This window comes from Ovis aries, chromosome 1 (genome assembly GCF_016772045.2).
Source record: "Ovis aries strain OAR_USU_Benz2616 breed Rambouillet chromosome 1, ARS-UI_Ramb_v3.0, whole genome shotgun sequence".
In the NCBI taxonomy this organism is placed as follows: domain Eukaryota; kingdom Metazoa; phylum Chordata; class Mammalia; order Artiodactyla; family Bovidae; genus Ovis; species Ovis aries.
In genome coordinates, this window is record NC_056054.1 from 273,268,790 (window position 1) to 273,283,480 (window position 14,691).

Sequence of the window (14,691 nt, forward strand, 5' to 3'; positions counted from 1 at the left end):
TTTTCCGTGAAACTGTCACAACACTGTTAATTGTCTATACCCCAATACAAAAATAAGTTTTTAAAAAAAAGCTAATGAAGAGTAGAATTAATGGATTTTTAACACCTTGTTAAAATTTGACAGGGTTAATTGAATCACTTGGCAATTGTTTTTTTAAATTACAGGTAGCATTTTTGACCATCTTACACTCCTGTAACTAAAATTAACTTATTGTAGGAAGAATTCATCACAATCTGTGAATTTAAAATAAAGTTCCTGTGAGAGGGATGAGTTAGGAGTTTGGGATTAACATATGCACACTACTGTATATGAGATAAACACCAAAGACCTACGGTGTCGCACAGGGAACCAGACTCAATATCTTAACAATAATCTATAGTGGAAAAGATTTGAAAAAGAATGAATATGTGTATGTATATAACTGAATCAGTCTGTTCTACACCTGAAACTATCGTAAATCAACTATACTTCAACTTTTTTAAAAAAGGGAAAAAAATTGGGTTCGTCATAATAAAAAAAATAAAGCTCTTCCCCCTTTTATTCAGTTTGATACACTAAGAAATCAGTTAGTGGTTTTGGAGAGCTGTATTAATTTACAGTATGGAGTCTGCGTGCTGAGTGGTTTTTATTCTTTCCTGAGGAGCAGTCAGCTCTGAGGGGCATCTGGTGCGTAAGAGTGAGCAGTGCGCTGATAGGAGGGTGTGAGGCAGGAGAGAGTGGGGTTGTCCGTATTCCGAGGGCCAGCTCTTTGTCCCAGGTCTCTTATCCGGAAGAGCCGTCTAGCCTCATGTCTGTAGGTACCTGAGACTGCTGGTAAGTGCTGGGGGGTTCCGTCTTAGTTACATACAGCGCAGCATTATAATTCGACGTCTGCACACGCAGCAAAGTGATGACCACCGCAGGTCTGGTTACCTTCCACCCCATGCACTTGACCCCCTTCGCCCATTTTGCCCGTCCCCAGCCCCCTCCCCTTCCCCTCTGGAATCCACTAATCTGTCCTCTGTGTTATTTTGTTTATCTGTTTTGCTTTCAGACTCCATGTATAAGTGGAGCTCTGAGGCCTTCTCCTGACCTCTTTCACTTAGTGCGGTAACCCCGCTCTGCTGGGGCTCCCGCCGCCCGGCCTTCTGCAGCACCATGATTTTCCAGTTGTGTCCCACTTACCGCTCGTCCACATTAAGTGGTCTTAGGGTTTACCTCAGTGATGAGTTTCAACACAGTTTTAAGTGATACCTTTAAGGATAAAAATAAAGTGTCTTGGTTTATTCTCATAATGTTTGGAAGTGTAATGTGCGTTGTAAGTTTCTTTTTCTTGCTTAGAAATATCCTGGATCAAGCAGATTAATATGCTTCAGAATGTCTGTCTCTCTTTTTCTTAAGTCTTATGAAACTGCTGATAAAACTCTGCAAAATAAGCTGAAGCAGCTGGCTCGGCAGGCACTAGACAGGTGAGTTTGGCTCCTCAGCTTTGGTCCCTGCAGCGTACAGTGTGACGCGTTTATCCGAATGTATGAGGGAGCTCGTGGTAACAAACCTGACATCCAGAGCAAGTCTGCCTTCTTTCCCTGCGTGAGTTTGCTCCTCCCTGGCTCCCTGCTGCTTTTTTCCCTGTGTCATTTTGCCTTATTGGATGGTAAGCTCCTTAGGGGAACAGAGCTTATTCACCGCTGTGTTCTCATCCCTCCTCTAAACTCAGAAAGTAACAGATCAGTCAAGAAATGTTTCACTTAGTTTTTGCGGTGTCTAAAACAAAAACGGTTATGGTATTTAAAATGGAAGACTTCCCTTGTGTTGTGTAATATGAGACTTCTGAAGAGAAAGCTTGAAGAGAGCCTTCCAGAGCCACTACAAGAAATGGAGACGTTGAGAATGAGCCAGCCATTCACATACCCCACATCGTACATGCGTGAAGCTCCCTTAACTCTGCTGGAATGTCAGCTTTTCACTAAGGCCTGTGCTCTCCATTCTGTTTAAAATTGAAATCTCCTCTGGTACTTCCATCCTGTTCACTCTGTTGGAATATTCTTTCCCATAACTCTTTACTGTTTTCTAAGGTATATAAAATTGATCAGTTTGTCATATTTGTTACCAGTGTGTGTGTCTTTTCTAACCCCTGCCCTCCAAATACAAGCTCTGTGAGGGCAGAGAATTTTGTCTTTCTCCATTGCTGTAACGAAGCACCTAGCAGAGTGCCAGACATCCAGTATGTGCTCAGTAAATATTGGTTGAGGTAATGAGTATATTTGCACAAGAGAATCATACCTCTTGTACAGACAAAGCATCATAGAGGAAAAGCGTGGAATGGCATTCATAGCTAGAGCATGAGTTACTACAGTGCCTCCTTCTGGGGCTCAGACTGCGGAGCTGTGCTACCCCCAGCCCTTCTTTTGCATTGAGATATAGGGGTCACCCCTCCTTGTCATACTGTTGTCTAGCATCATTTGTTTCTCCAAATTCATGGAGCTGTGGGCACTTGACATACCGTCAGCTTCTCCCTTTTGATGTCTGTCACCAGTCAGAATCACGGATGGCCCCTGCTACCTGTGTGGGTAATTCATTTCGTATTCTCTGGGTGCGCCCTCAGCACAGGGACACGGGTCAGTCACGAACGCTTCCTGTGAGGATTAGTTCAGAAGAATGGATACACTCTAGGGAGAAGATAGCATGACGTTGTTATTTGCATACAGTTTCAGAGTGTTAACAAAACTGCTAAATCGTATATACGGACCTCAGAGTAAAAACTTCCGTCTTTTAGCTTGGTAGTTCTTTGACAGGACAAAGTCCAAAAGCCCTTAAACGCCAAGGGAGCTCTTCCGTGCTCCAGTCCCGGCCCCGCCTCGCCTCCTGCTGCCTCGCTCGTGCACTGTTCACAGGGGCTCCCTGTGTTCTTTTGAAATCAGTGTGACTCACTCCGCTGTTTCACAGACCTGCGCATTTGCTCATGTTCTTCTCTACTTAGAACCCTTCCCAGCTCCCCAGGTCAGAGTTTAACGCCGAGTGCAGCTCAGATGTCAGTTTGGAAAAACACTCCCTGACTTGCTCTCTTCCCATCATTAAGTTAGTAACTTCTGCTGTGCACTCGCCGGCGTGGAGCGCCTCCAGCCTCACATCCCACTTGTGATGCAACTGTCTTTCCCTGCAAACCTAGGGGTACCTTGAGAGCAGTAATTGTGTTCTATACATTCTTATATGCCCCTTACCTTTCATAGGATCTGATAATGCTCTAAGTGCTTAATTACTGTTATCAATAAAATGTTTGCAAAAATACCTTACCTCTGGGAGTAGCTTAAGTAGTGAACTATTGACTAGAATGTAAGAATTTTAGATGGTAATTACCTTAGGGATGCCTGACTGTTCTCAGAGTAAATACTGTGTTCTGAAAAGCTTAAATGTGAGGAGAAAAACTAGAGTTGTGTTTTTGTGCCTCTATTACAGAGCAGAAGCATTGAGCGAGCCTTTAACGAAGCCGTCATGCAAAATCAAGGCAACAAATACAAAGCCAAAGCCACCTCCAACGAGAGCACACTTTCCACTGGGAACTAATCCCTTCCTTGAAAGACCTCAGCCGTTCATAAGTCCTCAGTCATGTGACGCACAGGGACAGAGATACACAGCAGAAGAAATAAAAGTTCTCAGGTGAATCGGTTTATGATTTGGTGTAATGAACAACTTTGTTAACATCAGTGCAGATAATGTTACGCTCGTTAGGTTTGATGAGTCATACATCTTTGTTGCAATGTGTCATGCTATTATGTAATTATAAACTGTCACGCAGTCACAACTTGAAATGTTTGAAATGTTCTTTTATATTTTAGTATTTGCATTTCCTCTAGATGTTTTTGGTTTTTTTTTTTTTTTTCCTGAAAATCTTAACACTCTTCAGAGTTGAATAATTCTATGGGGCAGAGTAGAACTGTGGCAGCCCTTTCATCACCTCTGCAGCCTTGTGACCAGAGCCCTAATTGCTACCTTGATACAGCAGTCTAGGCCAGTCAGCAAAGGGCAGCCATAAGCTTTGAATGCCTTCATATATTTCTTAAAAGGGTTGCAAAAAAGAAAGCAAAAAGAGCCAGGATATGTGACAGAGACCTCATTGCAAAGCCAAAACTATATACTTTCTGGCCCTTTACAGAAAAAGTTTGTCATCACCTGGGCTGGGAAGCCAACTCAGTTCTGGAAGCAGCTCCAGGCGATACTAAAAATGCAAAAGAACAAGATTGTGGAAACCTTTGATCGCATCCTGGGGCGGTGCGGCGGCTCCTCTCCTGGGCTCTGAGCATCAGCCAGCTTAGAGCTGCGTGCGTGGCCGCGCTGCTCTTCCTGTGCGTAGAGCTGCGTGCGTGGCCGCGGTGCCCTTCCTGTGCGTAGAGCTGCGTGCGTGGCCGCGGTGCCTTTCCTGTGCGTAGAGCTGCGTGCGTGGCCGCGCTGCCCTTCCTGTGCGTAGAGCTGCGTGCGTGGCCGCGCTGCCCTTCCTGTGCGTAGAGCTGCGTGCGTGGCCGCGCTGCCCTTTCCGTGCGTAGAGCTGCGTGCGTGGCCGCGGTGCCCTTCCTGTGCGTAGAGCTGCGTGCGTGGCCGCGGTGCCCTTCCTGTGCGTAGAGCTGCGTGCGTGGCCGCGGTGCCCTTTCCGTGCGTAGAGCTGCGTGCGTGGCCGCGGTGCCTTTCCTGTGCGTAGAGCTGCGTGCGTGGCCGCGGTGCCCTTCCTGTGCGTAGAGCTGCGTGCGTGGCCGCGGTGCCTTTCCTGTGCGTAGAGCTGCGTGCGTGGCCGCGCTGCCCTTCCTGTGCGTAGAGCTGCGTGCGTGGCCGCGCTGCCCTTCCTGTGCGTAGAGCTGCGTGCGTGGCCGCGCTGCCCTTTCCGTGCGTAGAGCTGCGTGCGTGGCCGCGTGCCCTTCCTGTGCGTAGAGCTGCGTGCGTGGCCGCGGTGCCCTTCCTGTGCGTAGAGCTGCGTGCGTGGCCGCGCTGCCCTTTCCGTGCGTAGAGCTGCGTGCGTGGCCGCGCTGCCCTTCCTGTGCGTAGAGCTGCGTGCGTGGCCGCGCTGCCCTTTCCGTGCGTAGAGCTGCGTGCGTGGCCGCGGTGCCTTTCCTGTGCGTAGAGCTGCGTGCGTGGCCGCGTGCCCTTCCTGTGCGTAGAGCTGCGTGCGTGGCCGCGCTGCCCTTCCTGTGCGTAGAGCTGCGTGTGTGGCCGCGGTGCTCTTCCTGTGCTTAGAGCTAGGTGCGTGGCCGCGGTGCTCTTTCTGTGCGTCTCCTGTAGTTGTGCTGGAACGGATCTTTCCTCTGCAGCAGCCACCTGAGGGCATTTTTCCCTTTTCCTGCTGAAGGTTTTACTTCTGCTCCTAGAAAAAATGGTGCTGTCTGCCTAGAAAAACCGCTTTTGACACTAACTACACAACACAAAGCGGGACAAAAAGAGTGGTTTTGGGCCTGAGACGCGAGTTAAGAACTGTCCAGCGCTTTGGCTACTCAGTGTCCACGTGCTCCCTTCTACACACGTTTGAGATTCCACACTGCTACAGAACAGCTCTGGATTTGTACCTAACAGGACGCAGCTGCCCTCCACGCAAGTGCAAAGCTCTCCCCATCTCAGCATAAGGATACACACAAATGTGACATTCATGTGTTAACTAGCCCTCAAATTCAGTCATAGTCTCACTGCATATTGTTACCTGGAGGTAACTTGTGAAGGTTCTCTGCAGCGCCTCCTAAATAAAATGCGGGGAGGGAACAGAGGGAAATCGCTAATATGCGCAAATAAACATGTGGGACACAAAACAGGGAGAGAATATTCAAAGCTCCTACAAGCCACGCTGCTTAAATTTGTCAAGAGGCCGTAGCTCTTATCTGTGCCTCTTTCTTCGTCACTACCCGTTCCTTAGTCTCATAACCAGAACATATAAAGAATTTATTTCCAAGAATCCTTTGAATCCTCAAAGCAACCAGGCAATTGCTTTCTTTCTCTAGGCTGAGGATACAATTCGCTTTGTGTCCTGGGGACAATTTCATTGCCTCTGGTGTAAGCCTATTTTGAGATAGTTGTTTTGTTGTAAAGGATGGTAGTCTCGAAAGAATAACTTTGGGATTAAATTGGAGTAACTGTTTTTTGGTATTCAACTATTTCATGAAAACTTTGTTCAAATAAAGTTACCAACATTACATGAGATTATCAGTTTAATTTTATTACAATACCACACCTTGTCACTTAAATTTTAATAAGTTAAAATAAAATTGATGATTAAGGTTGACTTGACATTTACTTTAGATTTTTTTTATTTTTTAATAGGACAACATCAAAAATAAATGGTATTGAATATGTTCCTTTCATGAGCATTGATCTGAGGGAACGTTTTGCTTATCCAATGCCTTTCTGGTAAGTAAGCACTATTGCAATTCTTACTTTCAAAATTGTTTTAATTTTTCAGTACTTTTCCCATCTGCTGAAGTCCAATTAAATCCATAGCCTTGAAATTAAAATTTTAATAAAAATTCTGAATGGAAAAGAGTCGAGGCTGAGGGAAGGAAGCAGGACCACGTGGCAGGCGTGCCTCTGGCCTTTTCCTGGTGACAGGACTGTGGGTCTTCTTTAGGCTAGGTTATGTCTAACACAGATCCTAGTATAAGAGAAGTAAGCAGTGAGTAAATATTTGTCTAATTTGTCTTGGACCACAACAAAAATGCAAGTCAGACAAGGCATTGAATGGAAAGGTGGAGAGAAATGACAAGGTTGTTGTTTACTAAGGAGATCCAGTTCAGAAACAGGGTTCATTATGAAGGCGTTAGCATAGCCTTCCAGAACAGTGGCAGCTTATGTCAGGAACCTTAAAATCATTGTTTCAGGACTCCCAGGTTCTAGTCATCCTAAGGAAATTAAAATTGGGCCAAAGATGTCTATCATAAGAGCGCTTATCAGAGTGTTTGTTACAGCAAAAAATTATCGAAACAAACTTGGTATCCAGTAATATCAGAGTGCTTGAACAATGGCATGTTCATATTATTCTGTTACATATTATGTTATCCACAAAAAAAATAACTGAAAAATATAGGGGGAATGTTTGTAATATATAAATTTTAAAAGATGGAAAATTATATGATATCCAAATTTTATTTTTTTTCATGTATTATCGACATTCAGAATGAAATGATGTAAAGTGATAGGTCAAAATGTTTACAGTGGTTATCTCTGCTGCTGCTAAGTTGCTTCAGTTGTGTCCGACTCTGTGCGACCCCATAGATGGCAGCCCACCAGGCTCCCCGGTCCCTGGGATTCTCCAGGCGAGAACACGGAGTGGGTTGCCATTGCCTTCTCCAGTGCATAACAGTGAAAAGTGAAAGTAAAGGCGCTCAGTCGTGTCCAACTCTAAGCGACCCCATGGACAACTCTTAGCGACCCCATGGACTGCAGCCCACCAGGCTCCTCCATCCATGGGATTCTCCAGGCAAGAGTACTGGAGTGGGGTGCCATAGCCTTCTCCAGTGGTTATCTCTAAGCAGCAAAATTAGGTGATATACTTCTTAAAACATTTTTATTTTTTAAAATCTCTGCCATTAGCCTATTTATTATCAGAAAGCATCAGGGAACTGAATGCTTATTGTGTACAGAATACATAAAGACTATAAAAACAAGGCCTGATCTCACACATCTAGTGCTTGTCATTCTTGGAGGGGCAGAAGGTAGACCAGAAGGCCAGAAGTTACCAGCATAAGGTTTTCTCCCAGGCACCTGTGTGATGCTGGTGGTTGATCTGGATTTAGGAAATGCTTGTTGGCACCCCACTCCAGTGCTCTTGCCTGGAAAATCCCATGGACGGAGGAGCCTGGTAGGCTGCAGTCCATGGGGTCGCGAAGAGTCGGACACGACTGAGCGACTTCACTTTCACTTTTCACGTTCATGCATTGCAGAAGGAAATGTCAACCCACTCCAGTGTTCTTGCCTGGAGAATCCCAGGGACAGGGGAACCTGGTGGGCTGCCGTCTATGGGGTCGCACAGAGTGGGACATGACTGAAGCGACTTAGCAGCAAGACACTTTCAGCACTAACATCAAGGACACAGATCCCAGACCCATGCTCTCCAGCGTCATAGCCTCTGTTACACCATGCAAGCTTTTCAGTCTGCTTCAGACTTTAATAATAGAATCCACCTTCTGGTGTTACTGTGATGATTAAACGAGTTAATAAATGTAAAGCACTTATAGTGGTGCTTGTTCTATAGAAAGCACTTTGTAATAAGAATAAACTGTTAGGAAATAACTATCTTGCTGAATACTAAATTGTATAATTTAGCTGTATATTTCAAATACTTTAAAAATGTTTGACCAGTGATTTCACTTCAAGAAACCAATTCTGCTTATGAAAATGTGAATCAATTATTCTAGGATGCTCTTAAATGGTAATATCCAAGTAGAGATATAAACTTGTAGTTCCAATCTTTGTGTAACAGGTGGAAATAAATCATGTTTTTAGTGCTCATACAACAGAATGCCCCTGGAAAGAATTGTATACACTCATGAACAATCAAGTTTTTAAGAAATTAAGCAACACAGAAAAATGCTTACACTGTGATTAAAAATATAACTCTTATAACTATCAAAACAAAAATATAACTGTCTTACAACAGTTGTTAAAATGTAACGCCCTAATTACCTGGAAAATGCCATGGACGGAGGATCGTGGTAGGCTACAGTCCACGTGTTTGCAAAGAGTCAGACACGACTGAGCGACTTCACTGGCAGAGCTGGGATTTTACGTTGTGTGTGACCCCTTGCTCTCTGCTTGTCCTGCACGTGGGAACCTGAGCTCCATGAGGACAGAGAGTGTTTGCCTACACGGTGTCCCACGAGGCAGGTGCTCAGTGAATGCTTACCAAGGTAGTTAAATTTTAAGAAAAATCAAATAAAATTAAATGCTCTAACTGGCAAGATTTTTCCTGTCTTGTTTTATGGATTATTTCACAGAATAATCAGAAGAAATAGTAACAGTAAACATTTTAAAATTCAAAGATAGCAGACTGATGGCAAAAAGCTCCCCAGTGTATGAATCTTTGGTTATAAAGATTCAGTTCAGTTCAGTGCAGTCTCTCAGTTGTGTCCGACTCTTTGTGACCCCATGAACCGCAGCACGCCAGGCCTCCCTGTCCATCACCAACTCCCGGAGTCCACCCAAACCCATGTCCATTGAGTCGGTGATGCCATCCACCCATCTCATCCTCTGTCATCCGCTTCTCCTGCCCTCAATCTTTCCCAGCATCAGGGTCTTTTCCAATAAGTCAGCTCTTGGCATCAGGTGGCCAAAGTACTGGAGTTTCAGCTTCAACATCATTCCTTCCAGTGAACACCCAGGATTGATCTCCTTTAGGATGGACTGGTTGGATCTCCTTGCAGTCCAAGGGACTCTCAAGAGTTTTCTTCAATACCACACTTCAAAAGCATCAATTATTCGGCACTCAGCTTTCTTTATAGTCCAACTCTCACATCCATACATGACTACTGGAAAAACCATAGCCTTGACTAGACGGACCTTTGTTGACAGAGTAATGTCTCTGCTTTTGAATATGCTGTCTAGGTTGGTCATAACTTTCCTTCCGAGGAGTAAGCGTCTTTTAATTTCATGGCTGCAATCACCATCTGCAGTGATTTTGGAGCCCCCAAAAATAAAGTCAGCCATCATTTCCACTGTTTCCCCATCTATTTGCCATGAAGTGATGGGACTGGATGCCATGATCTTAGTTTCCTGAATGTTGAGCTTTATCTAATCTTTTTTAGAAAGATTGGGTGACTAATTTTTTTTCTTTTCTGGCCATGTATTATAAATTATAAAGTATTTTAAATATTTCAAAGTTCTAAGAAAAATTTAGTAATTCAGTGGTGACTTTTGAGAGAACAAGTATTAAGGAGTCTTGGATTTACTGAATTGCAGTTCGTATGGCAGGGAAATAATATTGAGTAATTTGATTATAGATTTGAGTCAGCCTTATTTTTTCTCCTCAAACTTTTGTGATGGCGGTTCTTAAATTCTTCTAAATTCATTCAGCTCACTGTATGTTACCAGTCAGGTCCCGATACTACACAGGTACAAATTGCTGCCTGGAATGCTAGTGGTTCTATGAGATGTATGAGGTGATCATCAGAAAAGTTTGAGAAGTGTTATGTACGATATTATGCTCTAAGAGATTTCCAGCAAATACTGGCTTACTAAAGGTTTAGAGGTGTCCTTCCAATGCAGAAAAAGAAAAAATACTTCAGCCAGGAGTTTTCAGATCACACATCACCGCAAAACCCTCATTTTCCTAATGTCTGTCAACATTCTGCTTTTTAAAAAAACATTTTTTTTCAGGTTGCGTATCATTCACCTTATATCATCCTATAAATCTTTCAAAACCAGGCTTGTTGCCCTTGCTCTGGAAGCACTTTGAAGAACGGCAGACTTAAACTTTTGTGCTGTACATTAATTATAGAGAGATACTTCACGTGGATTCTGGTCCCATCACTTCATGGGAAATAGAAGGGGAAACAGTGGAAACAGTGTCATACTTTATTTTTTGGGGCTCCAAAATCACTGCAGATGGTGACTGCAGCCATGAAATTAAAAGACGCTTACTCCTTGGAAGAAAAGTTATGACCAACCTAGATAGTATATTCAAAAGCAGAGACATTACTTTGCTGACTAAGGTCCATCTAGTCAAGGCTATGGTTTTTCCTGTGGTCATGTATGGATATGAGAGTTGGACTGTGAAGAAGGCTGAGCGCCGAAGAATTGATGCTTTTGAACTGTCATGTTGGAGAAGACTCTTGAGAGTCCCTTGGACTGCAAGGAGATCCAACCAGTCCATTCTGAAGGAGATCAACCCTGGGATTTCTTCGGAAGGACTGATGCTAAAGCTGAAACTCCAGTACTTTGGCCACCTCATGTGAAGAGTTGACTCATTGGAAAAGACTGATGCTGGGAGGGATTGGGGGCCGGAGGAGAAGGGGACGACAGAGGATGAGATGGCTGGATGGCATCACGGACTCGATGGACGTGAGTCTGAGTGAACTCCAGGAGTTGGTGATGGACAGGGAGGCCTGGCGTGCTGCGATTCATGGGGTCGCAGAGAGTCAGACACGACTGAGCGACTGAACTGAACTGACTTTGCGTGTATTCCCTACACATTTTGAGTAGAGAGTAATGGATGGGTTTGGTACCAAAGACCTGGTATCCGATACCCTTCCTTCTATGTCTTAGCTCAGCAGTGTCACAGATTATTTGATCACTTAAAACTTTTTCTAAAAAATCCACTCTAGTAAAATGTTTTGAAGGTCCGATGAATAAGGTTTGCAAAATATTTTGTGTGGTGCCCGGCACACGTTTAGTCTGAGAGTACGTGCTCAGTCGTGTCTGACTCTTTGCGAGCCCATGGACTGTAGCCTGCCAGGCCCCTCTGTCCATGAAATGCTCTGGGCAGGAATACTGGAGTGGGTTGCCATTTCTTACTCCAGGGGATATTCTTGACCCAGGTATCAAACCCGCGTCTCTTGCATCTCCTGCGTTGGCAGGCGGATTCTTTACCACGGTTGCCATCTGTGTATTACTCAGTGACTAGGTATTCTTATTATTAGTCCTGCAGAGATGAGTTTGTCAAGAGCCGACATAAAGATCTGTAGCTTCCTTGCTTTTTTTGAATGAATCAAATGGCTCCATTTTATTGAAACTGAATTTCTTGAATATAACCGTGCTAAATTTAACTTTTAAGGTATATTCTTAAAATGAATATAAAAGTGTTCAATTGCTCTCCTGTTGTCAGTTACCTGTGTACCTTTTTTTAAATTGAGGTGGATGATCAGATTGGATTCAAAGTCAAATATAAAAAGCCAAATTTGACCAGAGAGTTTTTTTAGAATTCACTGTATAGCTGTGATCACTATACCAAAAAAAATCCTCTGGGAAATTTAATCTTGTTTTTAAGTCATTTTTTAAGGTTAATTTTATTATTAAATTTTTATTGTCACCTCAGTGATAGATGTGGCAAGTTACCGTTATCACCTAAACAAAAAGCTACATTTTCTAAATGGGTACGACCAGAAGACCTCACCAACAATCCTACGATGATTTATACTGTGTCTAGTTTCAGCATAAAGCAGGTAAACATTTATTTTGTATAATTTTATATGAAAAGGTAACATTTTAAAGTAATTTGAATATACATTTGCCCTTTTTTTTAGATTTTTATTTATTCAGATTCATTAGTATGATTGGAAAAATTATTCGTTTCACATTTGACTTAGACATAGTGAGATATAGTAACTCTTGAACAGTGAAATAGATTTTTGTGTACCCTATTGATATATGCTTGCAGATGAGAATAATTGAGAATCTGAATTTTATGCTTGATGAGAGAATAAATAGAAAAGATAAAAAGGTATTGGGCTTATTTAAAACACTTCAGTGGCAGAACAACTCTGTGACTTGATTGTAAACTTTATTAATGACACATTAGCCCTGAAGTCATAGATTTTTTTCACATTAGTATGAAAATAATGCTCCTGAAATCCTGTGATTCAAATTTTTTGATGTGCGTATTGATTTTAATTTGTCATATTGTAGTTAACCAACTTTTTTAAAATGCTTGTAATTTTTTATTAACCAATTTTTTAAAAATGCTTGTAATTTTTTGTCATTAAAAAGTGTAATTCAATTGGATATGCTTTTATTCATTAAAAATACATCATGCATATTTAATTATTCTAAAGTAACTTAATTGAAATACTTGTTTTTCCGGGGATTTCTACAAACAAAATATGTGTTAGTTGGCACTATGGCATTTCTATTTATTATTTTCCTATTCAAGCAGCACTCAAGATATTTAGTATAAAAGGCTCTAGATGCAATCCTTAAATATTGTGGTAATGTTGAAATTGCATGAGTAAATGGATGTATTAATAATTCTTATTAACAGACAATAGTATCAGATTGTTCTTTCGTGGCATCACTGGCTATCAGTGCAGCTTATGAGAGACGATTTAATAAGAAGTTGATTACAAGGTAAGATTTTATATTTGTCCCTTTACCCCTTTTCATGGAATTGTCTCTTACTTGGAAATAGAAGCTTAGGTTCTGTCTGCACAGAAAGGGCATATCACTTAGCACTGTTACGGCCTTTGTGTGTCAAGCAGATGGTTTGGGAGTGTGGAGGGATTTGCTAAGACAATCCAAGAACGTATGCACACATAGTTAGAATAATATAAATGAAATAAATGAGATTGGTCAAATTAAAACCATATCATATTTATAATTTGACTGTACTATATAGTAGCCACAAGTCACATGTGGATATGACACACTTGAAATGAGCTAGTCTGAATTTGGACAGGCTATAAGTGTGAAATGGATCAGAGTTTGAAAACTTAACACAGAAAAAAAATCTATTGAAAAATGTCTCAAATTTTTACATCATTTATTGAGATAATGTTTTTAATGGGTTACATAAGACATTAATATAAAACATATATAATACAGCATATAGGTCTGTAATATAGTATAACATAATATATATAACATTTTTGTTGGCTAGAACAATGTACTGAAATGTTACTATGAAATACTTTTTCTTTCAATTTTTGGAAGTTTTATTAGCTTAAAATTATTCATTATAAAAATTAAGCATTATAATTTTTTTGTACAGCTTTTCCTGAGTTGTTTTTGTTATGTTAAGTCCTGAAAGAACAAAGGTAAATAGATACAGACCTTAGTTTCAAGTCATTTGCCATCTTGGATAAACAGAGCTTGTAAATAAATCTTACGCAGTTTGAGAAAGAAAATTGATACTGATAGTTTCTATGAGTATCTAACTAGATAATTTTATCTGTCTATTTATCTAACTTTATCTGTCAGAGTTATAGTTTCTTTAGTTGTGGTTAACTGAAATGGTCTCTTTATGTTTTAGAGCCAATAGTAGATTATTTTAACTAGTTTAAAATATATCCACTTACTAGAAAATTTATTAGAGGGTATAATTAAAAAGAGCATTTTTCAGAATATTATGAAATGTATGATCTCTTAAGATACTGTCTTCATTTATTTATATTAAATAAAAACTTTGAGGTGAAATTCTTTTTCCATTACAGGTCTATTATAGACAAATATTCTTACATTTATTCTTGTAAAATTACTAAGACAATAGCATATGTCTAAATAAAATTAATATTCTGCATAGTTTATATTGAATATTAATGTTGGTATTTCACCATTTCTTTCCCTTACTAAAGCATAATTTACCCTCAGAATAAGGATGGTGAGCCAGAGTACAATCCTTGTGGAAAGTATATGGTAAAACTCCACCTCAATGGTGTCCCCAGAAAGGTGAATAACGTTTCTCTCCATATCAACCCCTTCTCTCTTCCCTACCTTTGAATCTTGAGTACAGTCATTAAGAAATGTTATTTATGTAAACATTTAAAAAGTCAGTTTAGTTGATTTTGACTCTGTGATATTATACATATTACTACCAATAACATCATCAATAATAATTAAAAATAAAAAATCATGGCAGGCATAAAGTCTTTTAAAAAATAAGTTTGGAAAAATTTATAGAAAGCTCCAAGAAGTAGCATTGAGCTAATGATTGCTTATGCTTAAAATGAATTTTAATCTGGTGGTCATTAATTACCTTTTTGATTAAAAAGATATCAGACACAGTGTGTCCATTAGACAGTCCATTAGAACAGTTTG

General features: G+C 41.1%; 1 protein-coding gene across 2 annotated transcripts in view; it reads left to right on the top strand.

The window, feature by feature from the left end:
- CAPN7 (calpain 7) overlaps positions 1 to 14,691 on the top strand; it is a 50,284-nt gene that overhangs the window by 9,988 nt on the left and 25,605 nt on the right. For both annotated transcript variants that reach the window (XM_027961849.2, XM_042238561.1), the window contains exons 4-9: positions 1,381 to 1,448; positions 3,436 to 3,636; positions 6,274 to 6,360; positions 11,978 to 12,104; positions 12,920 to 13,005; positions 14,229 to 14,322. In XM_027961849.2, coding sequence (XP_027817650.2) covers positions 1,381 to 1,448; positions 3,436 to 3,636; positions 6,274 to 6,360; positions 11,978 to 12,104; positions 12,920 to 13,005; positions 14,229 to 14,322 — 663 coding nt within the window. The remainder of the gene's footprint in view (positions 1 to 1,380; positions 1,449 to 3,435; positions 3,637 to 6,273; positions 6,361 to 11,977; positions 12,105 to 12,919; positions 13,006 to 14,228; positions 14,323 to 14,691) is intronic.